We start from the raw sequence: 20,744 nt of genomic DNA on the forward strand, positions 1-20,744 counted from the left end.
TTATCTAAGTCCTTTCACAGCTTTGAGTTGATCAGCACACATGGTTTTGGAAACAACTATTATTAAAAAATAAATTCATTATCAAGAGGCCGACACAACTGTATCAGAGGATCGCCTACGTTACAATTTTTTTTTATCAGCTTACAATCCTTGGCCTTGAACATGATATGGACTCATCTAATTGACCAATGCAAAATAAAAAATCATCTCCTAGATGTCAGAATATGATAATTGACCTGCATGTATGTTCATACTTAACCTCTCTAAATTAGTTGATTGTCTGATCGAATAATTTTAACAAAGAGATGAGGACTAGCTAGTCAGCGCTTATTTTCCTTATTCTTCACTATATGCTAAAGTGCGGTCAAATTTACTACTAAACGAAAGAAAGACGGAGAAAATGTTTGGGACATCAAATTCAACAATACATTGATTTTTTTTGTTGTCTTGTATCTGTCTTTTAGAAAGAAAATTGCATCAGTTCCATGTTCTAGGACCACACGGTTCCTTTTATTCAGTCTTTTTTAATGCTCTGTCAACGAGAAATGGGAAGGGGCCCTGTGATTGAGACTATGGAAAGGGTTTAGTGCTGCGGGACCGTGAACCCCTATCGAAATCAAAATACTTTAGGAATAAATACATGTATAGAAGAATTTAGTACTTACCTTTAATCCACATGGGTTGAGGTCCCCTCCCATCTCTTAATTGGCCAGTTTACTCCCATGTAAGTTGAATGGAACTCGGTTGGGGACTGGTTATACAAAAAATCAGCTTGTATAACCAAGTTCAGCTTTAATCATACAATTTTTATATACTTCTTTTTTCCAAATTTCAAAGCATGCTCAAAAGTTTCCAACAATTTCTCAAGATGATGGATACTAGAATTCCCCTCCAGGTTCTACTGCCATAGGTGCCAATAAGCAAATCTCTGAGAACTTCAGCACTGCTGCAGCCATTGCCAGTAAATCGTACAGTTCTACAAGAATCTTCATGACATGTTGAAGAGTGCCAGCAGTAAAGGCCTATGTATACTGAATGACAGAAGCTGCACTGTACCATTACTAGTAACTCGTACAGTTCCACAACCCCACGTGTTTTCTGTGAACCTTGGCCACTATCTGTACTCATCTTCAGCAAGAAAGCAAGCTTGGGATTGGAGGTGATAAATATGGGTCCTCTTCATATCGACAGACAAAGGGAAGGCCTGGGAAGTTGAGGATTGAGAAGTAGTCCCTCTCTAGGAACAAGGATCCTCTTTAGGAGAAGGTGATTTCTTGTTGTCATAAAGCAGTGAAAGGGAATCAATATGATATTAGGACATGGTTGATGGAGAGGAGCTGAGGAGAGAAGCAACATGAAATCTACCATTTGAAGGGTTCCCTCAGGAATCCTAAGAAGGGGTGGAAAGAAATAAAAGATGAGGGCAAAGGACTAAGGTAGCCCAGGAGTATGCAGTTGGTTTCTTGCTAAAATCAGCTTGTGTTGGTGATTTTACCAGGAGAGGAAATAGCTAATTTTGTTCTTTAGTCCTGCTTATTGTCATTTTGGAATCCTATCTACTTTCACAAAGTGGATTTTTACTGTATATAGTCTCTTATAGTGTTCATATTTGGGCCCTCTCCTCTATAAGTATATTGGTTGAATTTTGAATTTTGCCTTAGTATCTGCTGGAATTTGAATTTTGAAGTTAAATATTGCAGCTGGAGTCTTGCACAAAATCTGTAACATCCAAATATTTTCTTGTTTTTATTTGGTCAAGATTTGGTTTCTATTTTATAGGAAGTAGTTGCTCATCATCTAGTAGCTTGATTTTCTGCTTTTCTAATGTCATTTCAGTTAGTAGCCCAAAATATATATTCTGCATAAGTGTTTAATCTAAGATCAACAATATTGACACTCTGTTCTGTCAATCCTTCTGTGAAACATGAGTGAGATCCTGAACTCTAGAAACAGGAAGTAACACTGCCGAAGAAATCAGATATGGAGGAGGCTAGAGTGGTAACAACAACAGAAAGATTTTACTGCAGGCAAAGTTTCTTTAGCTCAACTTTGGGTGGTTTGTCACCTATATTCTCAGCTGAATATCTTAACTGTCTAATGCACATCTGACGGTCATAAGCTTGACAACAGACTGTTCAATTCCTATGACTCATTGAAGAAGTAAATTCCCCTGCCTAATAGACTTGGTTGATGACCAGTAGGTAATGAAGAATCTGTCACTTTAGTTTTAATCCATGTTCGTCTCTCAGACACTCAGCAGAAAACCATCCCATGTGTGAACTGTGTTCCATTCGTACATCTTTGATTTTCTTCCTTCTTCATCCTCTCTTTTAGCCCTCCTAGTGTGCTAAACTGTTGTGATCTTATGTTGAGTCTTGTAAGTATGACTACTTGTTCCCAATCTCATCCCAAGACGCTGGAAATCCTATGCAGGTCTTCTGGGTGATAGCAACCGGGGTTCTCCTCTACCAAGTGTAAGATGGAATAGAAGTGACATGACCTGATTGGATGGGATAAAACTGCATAGCAATCCACTTGATTGTGGACCATCAATGGCATGTTTAGTTCTCAATTATTTAGTTTTTGACAAGCACCATTGTTCTATGTGTGCCATTTCTGTGAGCTCGACTGGTCTAAAATTACAAAGGACCGCACTTGTGCATATGCATACAAGAAGACGCGCACTAATGTTCCAGAACACAATTCAAACAGAAGTATGATACTTACACTCTGTGTCTATATACTTGGACTTCCCATTTAGATTACAAGTCTATAATCATAGAAAGGCAGACCTTGAGAAAAGCTTCAGTGAAGAATAAAGATCAACGTGGAGAATTTGCAGTGCATCCCACATTTTAGGAGATGCCCACTTAATGTTAATGGACTGCCCTGCCTCCTTTATCTTTGTATGCCTTCTCTCTTAGTCATGGTAAGTAGTGAATCTATCAAACTTCTATTAAAGAGAACAGGAATTTATCTAGTAAAGAGAACAAGAAACTTTACAGATTTTGATCTATGGAACAGTAGCTAGCATCTATTCGGATTGCTCTACTGGTATTAGCGACATATACTTATCATTGGAAGGAAGAAAATTTAAGGCCAATGATTATTCAAGTTTTTCAGAGAGTCATGGTGCCTTTGTGTCATCCCACGTTTCCATGAATTCGTGGTTGCCTAAACGAGTGGCTAGCAGTCCCTCCTCTTTAATATTTTCCTTAAAATGGTAGATGACATGAAGAGTTGTTTAAGAGTGAGGTTTGAAAAGATTAAGAATCTACTTTTTTTTCATCATAGTTCCCATTTGAGTAAAATGACATATTCAACTAACTACTTGGTCAGTTGGTCGCTTTTTCCTCGAAGTGGTAAATTCCTTGAATTTTTTCTCTTCTAGCTGAAGTACTAAAACCGATTTTCAAATTATTTTCAGCCCTCTAAAGTTGGGACTGCAGGCTGCTTCAGATTTAGCATGTGGGAATTGAACCAAGCATAGATCATCATTGTTTTGCTGAAGAAGCAGCCTGCGCTAATGCAATCCAGTCCACAAGTAAGAACACTCTTATCACTTACTATATTCTATTAAGTCATCTACAGATGACTCCACCAACCACTTGTGGTGGAGAAAACATAGAATCTTAGAAATTAGGTTCATAGTGAGTCCGGATCCAATGACCTTTAGACGATTCTATCATGGATTTGGATTCAATTGCTTCTTCAACTTTAACCAACAATTTGCAAGAGGGTTGCAGTTTTGAGGTACAGGTACAGGTCTAATCTCCACAACCAAAGTGTAAGACAAACAATGAAAAAGAAAGAATTGTGTGGGGGTGGACCAGAAAGTCCACCAAATGAATGGGGACCCCATTATCAGTGAAAAAGATGAAGATAACGGAAAGCTAAAGGCACCTACCAGCTCAAATAATATGACACCTTTCAACAGTCTGAGCCGTCATGTATGAAAATGCAAGATTTTTATGTAATGCCCCAAACTCAACATAGGAGTAAAATCATAATTTAATTGAAATAATTTAATAAGGGTAAAAAGGTCTTTTGGTATTTAAAACCTCTAAATAAAAATTAGATTTTTTTCTATTTTCTCTATTTAGAAAACCATTTTACACATAGCATAAGGTTAAATATTTGGAGGTTTAGGGTTTGAAGATCAATTTTTCAAGTAAGATTTTTAATTTTTAGATTTATATTTTAAATTTGTTAATTAGTTTTGAACACTTCAAATATTCTTTGGAATATCTTAATTTTGATTAGAGTTCGTTTAATTTATTTATAGGTCAAAAAGATTAAAAATTTTATGAACATAGTTTGATTTATTAATGGAAATCGACAGATTTTGATTACTCAAATGAATAGATCTAGAAAAATAAATAAATAAAATAAGAGTAGAGTGATTTTTTGGAAAGGTGAAGAGAAAAAAATAATAATAATGTAGATGTATGTCGGGTAGCAAAGGGTTTAAAAGAAAAAAAATAAAAATAAAATAAAGGATGTGTGTGGACGTCCAAGAAGGTAGAAACAAAATAAGAAAAAAGAAAAAGAAAAAAAATGATTGTTATTATTATAATAATAATAATGGGTGTAGTTGGTGGCTTAGAGTAATAATGTTGTAGGGTGTTTGAAAGTAATAATAATAATAATATATATATATATATATTTATGTAATGGGGTGTGAGGTGGAATTGTGATTAAGTGAAAGTTGGATTATGAAATAATAATAATAATAATAATAGTTTCCTGTATAAGTTTAATTTAATTTAAGTATATATATATATTTATGTAATGGGGTATGCGGTGGAATTGTATTAATGTTCTTTATTGGACTTTGAGTTCATCCCCCTTCGTTGATAATCTTTCAAGTAACCTTAATTTGGGCGAGAAGTGACCGTTAGGAAGGAAATTTGGATTTATTAGGACATTTGTTTAAACTCTCTTTATGTTGGATATTGTTTAAATGTTAAAACTTAATTCTAGTTTGAATTATTTGAGTTTGAAGTTATTTGGACAATAATACTTTGATTGATGTATTAGTTTGTTTTAAAATTGATATTTGGAAATTTTAGAATTTTGTCCTACTACTTTGAATAAGAATTTGGAAATTACAATACGAATATTTGTGTCGTTTTCACTTTGAGCCTTTAAGCTTGAGGTGTGAAATGACCATCATGCCCTTGAAGTGGGTTTCGGGGCATGACAGTTTCTAACGTCATTTCTCATTAACATTAATCTCATCAAAGCCATTTTGCTACCTCTCATTTATTCAAGGGAATAAAACCTGAAATGTTCAAAATGCAGAACTAAATACCCGACATGCATCCTGTTTAGATATGGCAGAGCATACTAGAGAAGTCTTAAGTTGACCGTTTCTTTGCAAAATTGCGCTATGGTTTTCCCACTACAAGGAAGTGACTCTGGAAGTGATAGGCACTCTGAAACGTGGTGGGGTCTGAATGAAATGTTTCGTCCTCTTAGCCACCGTCAAAGTCTTCAAACCTCTATATAAACAAATCCTTTTCATGCTAAATGAACTCAAAAAATGCTCTCTACAGCAATTTTAGACACTAGACATGGCAAAAGCTACTCTTCTGATTCTCAAATTGTTGATGATCCTAATATGTGCTGGTTGGATTACTCTCTGGATCCTGAAGCCCACCCAACTGTGGACGAAAAAATGGCATACTGCTGAAGATAGTGCGAGAACCACAGTGTTTGGGTACTATGGTATGAAATTTTCCCCTGAAATCTCATCTTCAGAGATTCCACTTGCTACTGAATTATCCTTTTTTTTTGTCATTTTTATTATCAGACTATGGGAAAAATAAAAAAGGGCCATGAAAATATTCATTGATTACAAAAACAAACGCTGCTTTGTAACAGTACTGATTTTGTGCTGAATCATTTGCAGGTCTTAATTTTGTTGTATACACCTTTCCTGTTATTGCTCTGGCTGCAATTGGATTTGTTTACTTGGATTTGCAGTCTAGAGAGTCAAGAAGAAGGTAAGAAACAGTTGTTTTATTTCTGTTAATTCACTGTCAATAGAAATCTTATTTCTTTTGAATTTTGGTGACAGACAAGCAAGAAGATCAGCCTCAGTTCTTTCCAATCCCCTCGTTGTTAACAATTACCTGGGTGTTCTATCAGCCCTTGAGATTTTAGCAGTGTCCCTCTTCTTCCTCTATCTGGCATGGACTTTCTATGTTCACATCTCCAATGATTTCGAGAAAATGGTACCAGCCAAATCATTGAAGTCCTACTCCACCATCTCCAATGCTGGCAAGAAGATGACCCCAGCTGAATCATTGAAGCTGAATACGTGAGTACCACTCTCAGTCTGACCCTAAACAATACATGCATGAATCGCCATCATCAATGTTTCTTTTGTGTTTCAGGCGGCAGTTCAAATTCCTTAGGGTGGCAACGCGATTTGGTTTGCTGGCAGAAGCCTGCCTGGCTCTGCTACTACTGCCTGTCTTAAGGGGGATGGCCTTGTTTCGGTTTGTTGGCGTACAGTTTGAAGCATCAGTAAGATACCATGTCTGGCTTGGGACTGCAATGATATTTTTTGCCACTTTTCATGGTGTAAGCACCCTTATTGTTTGGGGGATCAAAGACCGGATTCAGGATGAGGTGATTCCAACTCTATCTCTGCCTTCAAATACTTGTCTGCAGTACTTTAGTAACAAGTGTTTTAACTCCTTTCTTCTTAAACAACAGATGGGAAAATGGCAGAAAACAGGCCGGATTTATCTAGCTGGGGAGATTGCTCTCGTTACAGGCCTAGTTATCTGGATTACGTCACTTCCTCCAATAAGGCGGAAACGGTTTGAAATCTTCTACTACACTCACCACCTGTACATAGTCTTCCTACTATTCTTCTTGTTCCATGGCGGAGATCGTCACTTTTATATGGTTTTTGGTGGGGTTTTTCTGTTTGGCCTTGACAAGCTACTTCGAATCATACAATCAAGACCACAGACTTGCATCCTGTCAGCAAGAGTATTCCCCTGCAAAGCTATAGAGCTTGTTGTAGCAAAAGATCCAGGTAAACTTTTGAATCATTTTCAATTGCAAAAACATCACATAAAATTGATCAAACAGTTCTCCCTAAGTCCAATTTTTTTTTTCTACAAATATATCACAGGATTGAAGTATGCCCCAACAAGCATCATATTCATGAAGATACCAAGCATTTCCAGATTTCAGTGGCATTCCTTCAGTATAACTTCCAGCTCAAACATTGATGATAATACTATGTCTGTCATAATCAAATGTGGAGGATGGTGGACAAACTCCCTGAGTGACATAATACATGCTGAGCTAGACTCAGGTTCCAATCAGATGAAGTGCATCCCAATTGCAATTGAAGGCCCTTATGGACCTGCCTCACTGGACTTCTTAAGGTGTGTAAAGGGGGTGGTCATATGACACTGCGATTTTCGGTTTCAGCTACGTCAGTTTTGGAATTCATAGGATAACAATTGGCTAGATAATCCAACATTCTTTTGGTGATCTTTTGCAGCTATGAAAGTCTACTTCTGGTAGCCGGAGGAGTTGGGATAACCCCATTTCTGAGCATTTTGCAGGAAATTACTTCCACACAGAGCAGCATCAGATATAGATTCCCCAGAAGAATTGAACTTTTATATATTATGAAGAAATCCCAAGATATATGTCTGTTAAACCCGATATTGCATCTACTCCAGAACCAGTTAGCTGAACAATGGCATCTAAAGCTAAAAGTGTTTGTAACCCAAGAAGAAGAATGTGGTGCAACCATAAGAGATCTTCTGAATGAGTTTTGTCAAGTCCAAGTAGTAAACTTTGCCTCAAAATGTTCGAGTTATGCAGCAAATGGACTTGAAAATTTGCTTTGGATGGCTGCCATGGCTGGGTTTTCCTCAGTCATGTTCCTTGTTTTTCTTTCTTCTCTCAACCATGCCTTTCTTCCTTCCCAAGATAAGTCCTCCAAAGAGAAAAGCCCTTCTTGGGTTGCTGACATACTTCTCATATGTTCCTTCATCATAGCTATTCTATGCAGCACCATAGTGGCAATTGTCTTGAGATGGAGAAAGCTGAGAAGAGAGATTCCACCAGTCTCTCAAAAGGAAGGCAAAGCCAAGGAGGGTTTGATGGACACAAGGGGCACTGCTCTTGAGGAGCATGAAATCCATTTTGGAGGAAGGCCTAATTTCCAAGGTACCACCATTTCATAGTCCTCCCAATTTTTCTTTTTTCATTTGCTCGACAGAGATGGTGTTCTAACATGTTAATTGAACAGATATATTTTCCAAGTTTCCAAAAGAAACTCGTGGATCGAATATAGGAGTCCTGGTTTGTGGCCCGGAAACAATGAAAGAATCAGTGGCATCAATATGCAGTCAAACCTCCCAATGCTGCAACATGGGAAATGATCAGAAAAGGAAGTCACACTTCAGTTTCCACTCCCTCAACTTCACACTCTAGTTGAAACATAGGCATATATTCCTATACTCCTATCTTTATATCACATGAATAAAAGTTGGGCAATGGGTAGTTGCTCCTTAGGCTTTCACATAATGGTTTCTTGCCTTCTATTTCAGCCATGTTAGCATGTCATTGTAACACTGTTCTGCAACAAAAATGTGTAGTACATTGAAATTTGCAACTTCTGATAGATCATATATGTGTTTCATCTGATAAGGATGCATACCCACTGCCAATCAATTAGGATAGGTCCAGTGGTTGAAAACTTTTTAGCATATTCTCCAAGTGAACCCCACCCTATCCCTTCTTTTTCCAAGCAAGGAAAGTGCCTGAGAACCTCATGATGCCCTCTGCTCCTACAATAGTACATTGGGTAAGACACCCCATTCAACAATTTGCCCAAGTATCCAGGCCGCCATTTTGGAATAAGGGGGTGCTAACAAAACAAGCAAAGAGCCCTACAGGAAAAAAAAAAAAAAAAAAAAAAAAAAAAAAAAAAAAAAAAAAAAAAAAAAACCCAACTTGCTACCAACCTATGATGAATCATAATGGAAAGACAAGTAACCAAACAAAAAGCTTGGTGTCACATCTATTATGGATTGGCTTGAAAGCATGATTTTCCCTTCTTTTTTTTTGGCCTTTTTTGGTCCGTACCTTAAACTTTGACTCTGCATAATAGAAATACTACACGTACCTTAAGGAGTATACATTTCATAGGTGAGAAAGGAAGACGAGGCTGCTGTAAATGGCTGCTCCTCCACAAAGTCTAAGATGCATTGATGTTTGTTAATGAATGTTCTGTAGAAGGGGTTTGGTCCTTGCCCACCAAAATGGACTTTCCAAGAAAGCTGTTGTGGAATTATATATATATATATATGCAGACATGCCTATGTGCTTTACACCCTGTTTGATTTCTACCATCTTTAGTTTAATTTAAAATATAATTAAAAATATTAAAAATATTTTAAATTTTCAAACAAAATTTTATTTTATAAAATATAAAAGAAGAGTTTTTAAAAGTATTCTTCAAAATTGTTTTTTAAAATTATTTTCACCAGAGCCTTACTTTTCATAATGAATGTGGCAAAAACATTGAACACCCAAAAAGTATCTTATATAATTTCTTTTACAGAAATGAAAAAATTCAAAATATATATACACATTATGTCAATACAAAATCTAAAACGAAAAAAAAAAATTGTTTTATAAAATAAAGAAATCAAAATTTATTAAAATTTTGTTATTCACATCACACAGTGGACTGGAGCGGCGGCTCCTCTGCGTTCGTATCACCGCCACTGCAACCAACACTTTCACCTGCCTGCGCCAACTCCGACAGCACGGCCGCCGGAGCGGCCGCGGCCTCCTCGCCGACCAACACCGTCACCACCTCCTTCATGGTCGGGCGGTGCTGTGGATCAGGGTGGCAACAAGCCAATCCCAGCTTCAAAACTCTTTCCATCTCCTCCACCACGTACTGGCCGGCGATCCTCTTGTCCGCCGCTTCACAAACCCTCCCATCCAGATACTTCTCCCTCACCCAATCGATCAACACCTGCTCCTCCTCCGCCGCCCACGTCTCTATCGGCCGTCGCCCGCATGCGACCTCCAGTACCACCACTCCAAAGCTGTAGACGTCACTCGCCGCCGTCGGCGCGGTCACCGTCGCCAGCTCCGGTGCCAAGTACCCGAGTGTGCCCACCACTCTCGTAGTGTTGGGAGCCGCGCCGTGCTCGTAAAGCTTTGCGAGGCCAAAGTCTCCGAGTCTGCCTCGCATCTCTGAATCCAACAGGATGTTGCTTGATTTGATGTCTCTGTGAATCACCACCTTGTCCCAACCCTGGTGGAGGTAGTTTAACCCCTCTGCAACGTCGGCGAGGACTCTTCGCCGCCCTTCCCAGCCCAGTAGCGTCTTGGGGTTATCGAAGATCCACCGATTGAGGCTGCCATTGGGCATGAAGTCGTAGACAAGCATCAATTCATTGCCTTTTCTGCACCAACCTCGCATTTGGACGAGGTTTATGTGTTGAAGTCTGCCCATGCTGGCGATCTCAGCCATGAATTCTCTTAACCCTTGCTTCGAATCGTGGTTTACGCACTTCACAGCTACTTGGGTGTTGTTGGGGAGAGTTCCTCTGTAAACCCTGCCGAACCCACCCAGCCCCAGAAGCTCATTCTTGGAGAATCCATCGGTGGCTTGCTTCAGCTCCTCGTAGGAGAATCTGTGCGGCCAGTACTCGAGCTCCCAGTCTTCAATCTCATCTTCCTCTTCTATCTTGGTCTTCCTCCAAAACCAGTAACCCCCAGATAAACAGATGAGGAGAAACACAACAGAAGCTATTGCGATTCCTGCAATTGCCCCAGCTGACAATGAAGATGAAGCCGTTTCAGGCGAGAAAACTGGGAGATTCGTGGTATTGATATCTGCAGCAACTCCAGTATCGCTCAAACTCCATGCTAAAATCCTCTGCGCCTCAACCCAGTTGGTCTTCGATGCAGAAAACCCCACATACATTTCTGTTGATACATAGTTGGCAATCTTTGGATTTCTGTAACTGATCAAAGGCCTAGATGGTTTGGACACTGCAACAGGAGCAATTGTGACATTGATTTCGAATTGGGGTCCATCGAATTCAATCCAAGCTCGTATATTCTGGCCGTTCCGCATCTCCACCGCCACAAAATCGCCGGAGGAATTATAGTATCCGGCCGTCTGAGTACCATCTGATTCAGATTCAATGTTATTAAGGTCGATCCCGACATGATTACCATCTATGTCGTTGAATTCCGGGTTCTGACCGGTATCGAATTCAACAGCAAGCAAAGGGGCAACGGAAGGAACGGTGGCATTGGAAAAAAGGCCGAAGTATTGGCTGGCGAGAGCTCCAGGAGGTGAGGTGGAGTTGGAGAGGACGAAAGCGAGGCCGAAGCCGGGACTGTCACTGATATCAGGGAGGATAGAGAAGACGAAGGAAGTCGAAAATGAAGCGACGGCGGTGGAATTCGAGGTGGGTTTCATGGTGAGTCGAGTTGGGTAGAAGACTCTCCCGAAGGAGAATTGATTCGAATCATTAGTCAATCGGATAACAGAACCTTCAACTCTGGCATCGTTGATGAGCTCGAGGTAGGAAGCATCGGAGGCATTGAAGGAGTTGTAGAGGAAATTAACAGACAAAGAAGGTGAAACAAAGAGGAAGGTGAAGAGAGGAACCAGGAGAAGGGGCAACATGCGTGCAGATTCCGGTGGCGGAGAAGTCCTCTCGCCGGCTGTTAGATCTGGTGATTGGGTTGCAGGTGTGATTTGGGCATATATGGTAACCTAATGATTAATGACAGCTTTTCTCATCCATTAATGCCTCTGTGTTTGGCAGTTGCGAAAATCCATTGGGCTGGACTAGAAAGCTTGCAGGCCCAAATAAAAAACCTTTGACTAGTTTCTACTTTCATTCAATTCCAAAAACAAGACAATCGTCATCAGGAAATTACAAATCTAGTAACGTTGACTACAGCAAAGCATGGATTTGATTTTCATATTTCAAATCATAAAAATCAAACTTGGAAATTTCAGATGGGGCAACAGCGTTGTCCATTTCAGACAATGGTGATTTGGATGGATTGGCTTCTTTAAAAACTCCTTACTAAATGAGACTTTCCTTGGGATTGGATCAAGTCCAAGTTCCCAAATGGCCCTGGGGCGGGCCTACACATTAGAGCCCAAGTCTTTAGTGGGTAGATTGTCCTCATCCATTTGACCATTTCAGCGAAAATTGTATAAATATTTTCATTTAAATTCTAATGTGTCCTCTATTGGACTTGGTCATGGCCTGAGCTCCACCCCTTATTGGGCTTGGACTACAATTAATGTTATAGGGACCGTAATTAATGCAATAGATTGGACTTGGTCTGAGCTTGACCGACTGGTTTGGGCTGGGCTGCTCTGTTCTTTCCGTATCCATCATGTACAAAACACCCCATTTTCTGATTATTGACCCAGATTTTTTCAAGATAATGATTTTTAAATAATAAAATTATTAGGTTATGTTTGGATCCCAAAAAATTTAAGGAAAAATAAATAAATTTAAAGTCGTTTTGACTTATTTTAAATATTTTATATAAAAATTAAATAATTTTAAAAAGTATAACAATATTTGATTTTTTATCGTATTTTTGTAATATAAAATCAAATATAAGAAAATAATTTATTTTATTTTCTTAATATTTGATCTCACGAGTAAGATTTTTCCTCGTTTTAAATGGCGACCATTGAAGTAGGATGTGTTTGGATAGAAAACCAATTAAATAGAGTAACGAAATGATACGGTATGCAGTTGGACCGACAAGCTGAAAGCATACGCTTAAAAGATTGATTGGAGAAATATTATATGGTGTGAAATTACGTGTGTGTATGGTCTTCCTTTCTCTGAATGTGATATAAATGGACCAATCTCTCCTTAGCAAGCTTTCTAACTCTAGTTGTGAAATAAGTTCTCATATGTACTTGAGAAGCCCGCAACCAAGACGTAAGTCTAATTGGGGTTCACAAAACTTGGTGCTGGCTCAAACGAGCATGACATATCTAGGTGCCATGCTAGTTAACCATTTATTATGATAGGGTATGAGATATCTTGGTATCACTTATTAAAATATGATAATATTTTGATGATATATTGCCGAAATATCGGTGTATCGGTACATATGGATACAATATTTTCAATCGAAATATCGACGGCCAACACGGGTCAAAGCTCCATGTTGATCGAGTCAAAGCTCAATAAAATGAGTTGTTGTGCTGATCAAAATGAGTTATTTTGTTGTTACTTGCCCTTTATTAATTATCATACATCACGTGTGTGTATATATATATTAAAAGTTTTCATACATACAAAATTAAACAACGAATTAATTATAATTATTTTATAAGTAAATAATTTGTTTTCATTTAATTAAATAGTAAAAAGTTTTTAATATCATTAATATATTAATTAAATATTAAAAATTTATACATTTATTATCATTTAATACAATTAAATTAAATATATCATAATTTTAATATTAAATATATTATAATTAAATATCACTCAATAATATTTTATGTAATTTAATAATTAATATATATATATATATATATATATATATATATATATATATTAATTTCTTCAATAAAATAACTTTAAAATATTTATTATACTTCTAATTTTATTTATAAGAGTTTTGTTTTATATTTTTATAAGTTTTGATTAATTTTAGATTAATTGATATTTTGTATCAAAATATTCATCGATATATCCATAAAATTGAAATATTTATAGACCCTCAAAAGCTGGAAATAAGTCGTGATGACATTTTAAGTTAATCGATATTTTATGATAAAATATTCATCGATATATATCTAATATATATATATATATATATATATATATATATATATATATATATATATATATATATATATATATATATATATATATCCGAATATGGTCTCCCATAGTTTATCATGAGACCAGCCAAAAAATACCCATTGGCTGGTCTCATGATAAAGCATGGGAGACCATATTGGGAGATATTTTATTTTCATGGAGTAAGAAGAGAGGCAAGAAAGTCAACCGTGCCACCTGAACATGATTGAGTGATTCATATTATAAATGTCTTGTGATTCATATTATAAATGTCTTGTCAAATGTCATGACTCATGAGATGGGTTGGAGATAGGGTTGAAATAAGAGAGGTTAGTGTAACTCAATTTGACGCGTGTACGCACGCCATCATTTTTAAACTTGAGTTCTTTTAGCCTGATCTCAAATACCCGGACAACTGTAATTTAATATAAATCTCATTTAATAATTTAATATGTATTATTATTCTTTTTAGATTTTTAAAAGAAATTGGTTGTTTTTTTTTTTTTTTTGAATTACACTTAGATTAGTTATTAACTTGATTAACCTTTAAAAAAAATATTTATTTAAAATAATATTTGATTGATGGAATATAATATGAAATAGGATAAAAGTTAAATATTATATCATATCTTATATTATGATTAATAATTATATTAGATAAATTATCTTATCACTTATTATGCATATCTTATGTTCAATCAAATATGAGATAAAGATAAATAACGAGCTATATTATTTATTTTTTATGATATATTAACCTTATGGGATATATATCTCATGTATCAAAAATATACTTTTTATCAATTTTATTTTACTTTTTTAATATATTTATTTTATAAAATAATTTTTTTTGTTATAAATTAAATTTATGATTAAAAAAAATATAAAAAACTATTTATAAAGTTTAAATATTTTAATCATTGTTAAATATATATATACAATGTATCAATAGTATCGTAACTCATATGATATAATATTTTAGGATATACATATTTTATCATATCCTATTAACTAAACGTAACCTAAATATATAACTTATGATAAAGTATTTATAGCATTACACTTATAGGGTGTTTGGTATGTGAGAATGAGGAGTGAGAATAAACATTTCATTCCTTCTCTCTCTTATTCTTATGTTAGGATAAATTTATAAAAGTAAGAATTAAATAAAAAATAATTCCAATAAAAATCAAATCTCACTTATAAGTGAGATTTTAATTCTTCGTAAGTAGGTGATATTCTAATTTATTCATCCTATAAAAAAATATAAAATATTTTAAAATTACTATTTTACCCTTAAATTTCATTCATTGAGCCCTAATTCCCTTTCATCTCATAATAAACTTTTTTTTTTAAAAGGAAAATTGTGCTTTGGACCAATTAAGTCCATAAAACCTGTCCATTTAAAGCCTAAGACCCGGGGAAGTATGAAAATCGAAAAGAATGATATTGAACTTCAATATTTCCCAAAATGCCATTTGTTGATTGTGAAAAAACCAAAACTCAAAATCTAAGTTAAAAATCATATCAAATTTTTTTTTTCAAAAAAAAGAAAATAAAAATAAAACTCTTCAAAATAAAAATTGAAAGACGATTTTTTTTAAATAAAAGTAGAAAAAAACCAATTTTATAATAAAATTGAAAAGCAAAAAAATAAAATAAAATAAAATCAAATTTCCCTTTTTCTTTTAATAAATCTTTTTTTTTAGGAATTTGAAATCACTTTTTTTTATAATAAATTTGAACTTTTTTTTATCTTAATTTTTTATATTTAATTTAAAATATTTTTTTAGTATAAAACGGGGATAACTTTTTAAAAAAATAAATTGTAATGCTTTTCTAAATAAATTTGAGAGTTTTTTTTTTTAAACATAAATTATTTTTTTATAAATATTTTCTAATTCAAATAGAAATTAATTTTTGTCAACCAAAAAAAAAAAAAAAAGATTGAAAGATATTTTGTAAATAACATTTTTTTCTATTTAATCAAATAAAAAATTAGGGTCTTTTTCAAGTCAACTAGCTAGATTTTTAAAATATCTCAAGTTTTATCTTCATGAGTATTTTTGTCTTTTATAATTTCATATCCTTCTTGTCAATTTTGTCACTTACATGTACTTAAGGTGAATTTCAAGGCCCCACTAGGTCTAAAACACAATTTTTTTTTTAAATCTTATTCTTTAGTAACAAAAAAAGTTCTCAAAATTTATTTATTTTAAATAAAAAATTTATTTTACATTATATGTAAAATTATTATTATCAATTTATTTATTTTTCATTTTCATCCCTTATTATTATCAAATATTAGAATGAAAACAAATAATCATTTCAACCTTGAATTCCTAAACTAATCCAAATGCCAGAAATGGAATCACTAAATTCATTTTCATTTACCGAAAAAAAAAAAAAAAAAAATATTTTTTTTATTCTTTATTCCCATGTACCAAACATTGGATTGACGAACATTACGTGTTCCCAAATTAAATTTGTGTTATACAAAACATTCATTGATTTTAAAAACATAAAATTTTGTTTTCTTGTGAATTATTGTATGTCCAATGCAATCATTTTCTGGCAAACTGAGTGCAACAAAGGATTTTTTTCCAATGACCACTTCGGAAATGTGATTGGTGCATGAACATACTGATTGATAACATAGATTTTTTTGCATCCATTCCATTGACAGGGGCTTGAAGCTTTGTATCAAAATACAAAGAGTGGACACCAACATACACTCTCATCCAATGTGGGTCCATGGATTTTGGATAGAATTTTGTTTTCATGGACCACCCTCCATTTCCAGTCCCCTTAAGGAATCTAATCTGCCCCCACACTTCACTCTCCAACAGGAGACATTCCCAAGATAAGCCTCTCAAAAGAAAATTGACACAGATTCAATATGTGTGGCCATGAACACAAGATGTGGTATTTGAGGGGCATCCCCAGTGCCAGTGTCCTCAAGACCTCAACCTCACCAACACCCCCACATTTCTTTGCCTCTTGGTGTGAAAATGAACCATTCACTTGGGAATGTAAATGGCTTGTGTTTCAATTCATTTTGTATTTGATCATATGATATGATTCTATAATAAAGTTCATTGTATTTGTTTGGATTTTGGAGGAGAATGATGAACTCTGTTGCCATTCAAAACTGAAGGTGCAGTGCCCAATCTACCAGGAAAAGGAAAAAGGGTCAAAAGATTTCGGATTCTACCAAATTTAAACCAAAATTAGTGGCTTGTAAGAAAATCCATATAAAATATAATTAATTGCTTAAAATTGATAAATTAATTCTCATAAAATAATTTATTTTTGACATAAATGTCCTTAACTATTTCAAGTATTTGCTTGTAAATTTTAAAAGAAATAGTTATTTTTATAAATAAAATAAAATAATAAGAGCATTTTTATCAAAATGTGACCAAAAAGGATTGGAGGGTTAGATTTTCAAATTGGGTTTTTCATGACATTTTTAATCAAATAACCCAATAAAATATATAAAAATTAGGAAAAGTGTTTTTAAATAAATAAATACCGAGTTTGGAAAATATAAATTTAATACATTTATCTCAAAATAATTGAAATTTTGCACGCTTGTATGATAAAAGTACCATATTTGACTACATAAATAGTACAATGTGTATGAAATCATACTTTTCAAAAAAGAAAAAAAAATCATTTAGAGATTTACATGTCTTATGCTCTAAAAAAGTGAAATAAATTTGAAAAAAAAAATTATGTGAGAAAATATTAAATTTAGAAATATATATATATATATATATATTTTAAAAAAAAGGGTTTTTTTGCCTTCTATTTCTTGATTTTTTTTTTTCATTAACATTTTCTGTTACTTTTGAAGGGCTTAAATATTTTTAAATTTTTTTTATTTTTTTATTTTGTATGCAAGTTCAATCTTAATCTTACTCCACTAATATAAATAGCCTACTTAAGGAAGAAGTGCTAAATTTAGGAATCAAGAAGACAAAAATTTATTATAAATTTCTATTTTTTTTTTATAAATATTTTGGATATGGAAGATGGCTGAAAAGAGTAATCACTAAAATTAAGGGAAAATTAAGAGGTGTTGAGGATAAAGAATAGGTTGGATTACTATTTCTATCTAGTTATTAAAGTACTTTTACATTTCAAAACATGAAAAAAAAAAAATTGAGTTAGGTTCGGCCAAGTTACCTATCAAGAAGATATGGTGATAAGTCGTATTACCCCTCTAAGCCCGAAATAAAGGTTTCTACTAAGTAAGTCCAGGTAATTATGACAATTGATTGATTAATACATGGATACTAAAGTGATCATGATAATAATAAGGAATAATAAATAAATCAAGTGGAGATATAGGCGTACCTTAACAGCGAACAATAATATGCTTTAAGAGGAAATAGGGTTAATGCACGATGATAAGCATGAAATATCTTATGTGTATCATAGAGCAAGGGTAAATCAACCATTTATTCAATAAACATGGTAACCAAATTCAATCAACAAATGAGTATATCATGTATGTTGGGGATTTTAAAGACCTAAAAAATAAAATTCTAAGGATGAATTTTTGAAAGCTAGGATTATTCGAATGGAAAGCAGATTTTAATACCTAGTTCAAAACATACAAATTCACAAGGAAATGAAAAATGCACACAAGAAGAGGAAATATGATAGCTGATGCAACTAGAGAAGTAAGGCTGAGTGTAGGCAAGCATATAACTTGGGCCTAAATATTCTGAAGCTGCACATCTATGATCAACTTTTGCTTCTTTAGTTTGGCTAACTATTGTTTTAATTTGTTGTTTTCCATAGGCAATATAACATAAAGTTGAAGCAGATAAGCAATTATGATCACCAATCCCAATTCCATGGTTCTATTGATAACTTTTTTACTTGCTAGAACTCTTTTTGCAACCAAAAACATGTTTATTCCCAAATTGTTCAATGCCATTCTCATCCAAAACAATTTTCCTTAAACCATGACCGAGGTATTCTCTTCCTTGAACCCTTTCACTTCTAGATCCATGAGAACAAAGCCCAAAACATTCCTTCTCTAGTATTTGTTCTCAAACTTTCATTCTATTTTGCCTACTTAGAAAGTAAATCAACCTCTTCTAAGAGCCTTTCTTTTTTCTAAGAGCCTTTCTTTTGTTCATAGCCAAAACTGAAGTGTTATCCTTCAGGACTTTATCTGATCCTTCTTCATGACATCATAACACTACTGAATTAGTTTTTTTTTTTTTTTTAATATCTAGTATTTAGCCATTGGAACTCTTCCTCAGAAAACACTCTACATAGAGCAGTCCTTTCTAGTTCTCCACCAATTGCATTATGTCTTTCAATGAGCACATGAGGGCGCAATCCCTACTAGCTTATTTTTCATTGTACACAAATTGTACTCCATAAGCATCCATCCTTAGAATAGACGTTGAAAACTTCCCCGGTTTCACTGATGGTATTAATGGTAATGAAATCATGGATCGCTGTCGTGCCCAATCCCTCCACTTCATGGTTCAAAGTCGCGGTATCGGTCACTGACTCGGAGGGTCTCGAGGCGTATCGGTCTCGGTGTATCGGCCTGGTATCAGGTGATATGTAAAATAAGCTAATTAGAAAATTCAAAAAAATATAAAAATATTATGCAAATCATCAGAAAAATATATACAATTAAATAAGCTAAAAAAATTAAAAAAATAAAATTGTCTCACATTTAACATTATTTAAATAGTTATAAAAGTATCTGCTCAAAGTTATTTATGATAATGCTAATAAAAAGAAAGTTATTTTATTTCAAATATAATAACATTTTTACTAACAACACATACAATACAACAATCAATTCCATGTTGAATGACGAGGGGGTTCAAAATCATCATCATCATCAGTCCTACGACGAGCATACAAATTGGGGTGGAAATTCCCGTAGTGAGGATATGATTGAAAGAGTGGTTCATAACTCAAATATGGTGGGTGAGATGATTGGCTTGATGATCCATAATCAGGAAAATATGGTTTCGAAGGCTGTTCGGGATCAACACTAGCTTGATAGTATCCAAAACCTCGATAAGCAATGCTACTGCTACTAGAAGATTGATCATATCCATATGAGTCACTAGCTCGTGTTCCAGTATTTGAATATCCCTCTGGATGCATCATTGGAAATTGATTAAAATCATTTCTACTAAAAGTATTGGAAGAGCTATCACGGTCTCTAAAGTTGTGATATGATCTATCATCTACCCCTCTGAAATATGGCCTTGATCCTATACCCAAATTTTGTAAGTGCTCATCAATACGGTGATGATTTGATCTATGATAATCATGCCCACTAGAATAATCATCATCGCTGGGAAATGTAGTTAGTCTTTCCAAATGCTTTCGTTGTTCCCATATCCCTGGTCGATATCCATGATCTGTATCTTGTGTGGCATAATAATTTTCACCTCCTTGTGCCCATGACATGCCAGGATCTACTTGACTAACATAACCGCCCCCAGTGCTATCATCTCCCCCAATACCCTCACTAGTGCCACCAACTCCTCCATTGCCCCCACTAGTGCCACTACCTCGCCTACTGCCCCTATTGTCACCATCATCACTACTAGAACTTGAAGAAATTGTTCTAGAAGCCTTACCTTTATGACGGGAATCAACATCTCTTTCTCTACTTCTTCATTAGTGGGAAGACCTTTATCCAACCAATCCAAATTATCAGATGATAAAATAGGCTCCTCTCCTTCTCGTATCCACTCATCTACTATATCATCATCATTAAAGATATGATTCAGATCAATTGGATTGTATAAATCTTCATTGCTTCACTCTTGCATCAAATTCTTAACTCGAAGTCGCATATTGTAGTGCACATAAACT

At 34.6% G+C, this 20,744-nt stretch overlaps 2 protein-coding genes and 1 long non-coding RNA gene across 3 annotated transcripts; 2 read left to right on the top strand and 1 right to left on the bottom strand.

The window, feature by feature from the left end:
- The first annotated feature begins 701 nt into the window (after positions 1-701).
- On the top strand, positions 702-2,909 carry LOC109124363 (uncharacterized). The gene is made up of 2 exons (XR_002032339.2): positions 702-2,201; positions 2,434-2,909. It is a non-coding gene; the product is annotated as an uncharacterized LOC109124363 (long non-coding RNA).
- Positions 2,910-5,444: 2,535 nt separating this feature from the next.
- Positions 5,445-8,665, top strand: LOC100241516 (ferric reduction oxidase 8, mitochondrial). Its single transcript, XM_010664801.3, has 8 exons — positions 5,445-5,730; positions 5,915-6,008; positions 6,083-6,325; positions 6,402-6,639; positions 6,727-7,054; positions 7,154-7,412; positions 7,532-8,208; positions 8,291-8,665. The coding sequence occupies exons 1-8, from the start codon at positions 5,577-5,579 to the stop codon at positions 8,473-8,475; spliced, it is 2,178 nt and encodes a 725-aa protein (XP_010663103.1). The 5' UTR covers positions 5,445-5,576; the 3' UTR covers positions 8,476-8,665.
- A 902-nt stretch (positions 8,666-9,567) lies between these two features.
- Positions 9,568-11,930, bottom strand: LOC100246642 (L-type lectin-domain containing receptor kinase S.1). Its single transcript, XM_010664799.3, has one exon. The coding sequence runs from the start codon at positions 11,702-11,704 to the stop codon at positions 9,725-9,727; it is 1,980 nt and encodes a 659-aa protein (XP_010663101.1). The 5' UTR covers positions 11,705-11,930; the 3' UTR covers positions 9,568-9,724.
- Between the last annotated feature and the right edge of the window lie 8,814 nt (positions 11,931-20,744).

Source organism: Vitis vinifera, chromosome 17 (genome assembly GCF_030704535.1).
Source record: "Vitis vinifera cultivar Pinot Noir 40024 chromosome 17, ASM3070453v1".
Lineage (NCBI taxonomy): Eukaryota > Viridiplantae > Streptophyta > Magnoliopsida > Vitales > Vitaceae > Vitis > Vitis vinifera.

What these genes read in the sequence shown, in the direction of transcription:
- LOC100241516 (XM_010664801.3), top strand. Translation starts at nt 5,577, where the DNA reads ATGGCAAAAGCTACTCTTCTGATTCTCAAATTGTTGATGATCCTAATA. An exon ending in CACAGTGTTTGGGTACTATG is followed by an intron (nt 5,731 to 5,914) that starts GTATGAAATTTT and finishes AATCATTTGCAG; the next exon opens with GTCTTAATTTTGTTGTATAC. An exon ending in GCCTCACTGGACTTCTTAAG is followed by an intron (nt 7,413 to 7,531) that starts GTGTGTAAAGGG and finishes GATCTTTTGCAG; the next exon opens with CTATGAAAGTCTACTTCTGG.
- LOC100246642 (XM_010664799.3), bottom strand. Translation starts at nt 11,704, where the DNA reads ATGTTGCCCCTTCTCCTGGTTCCTCTCTTCACCTTCCTCTTTGTTTCA.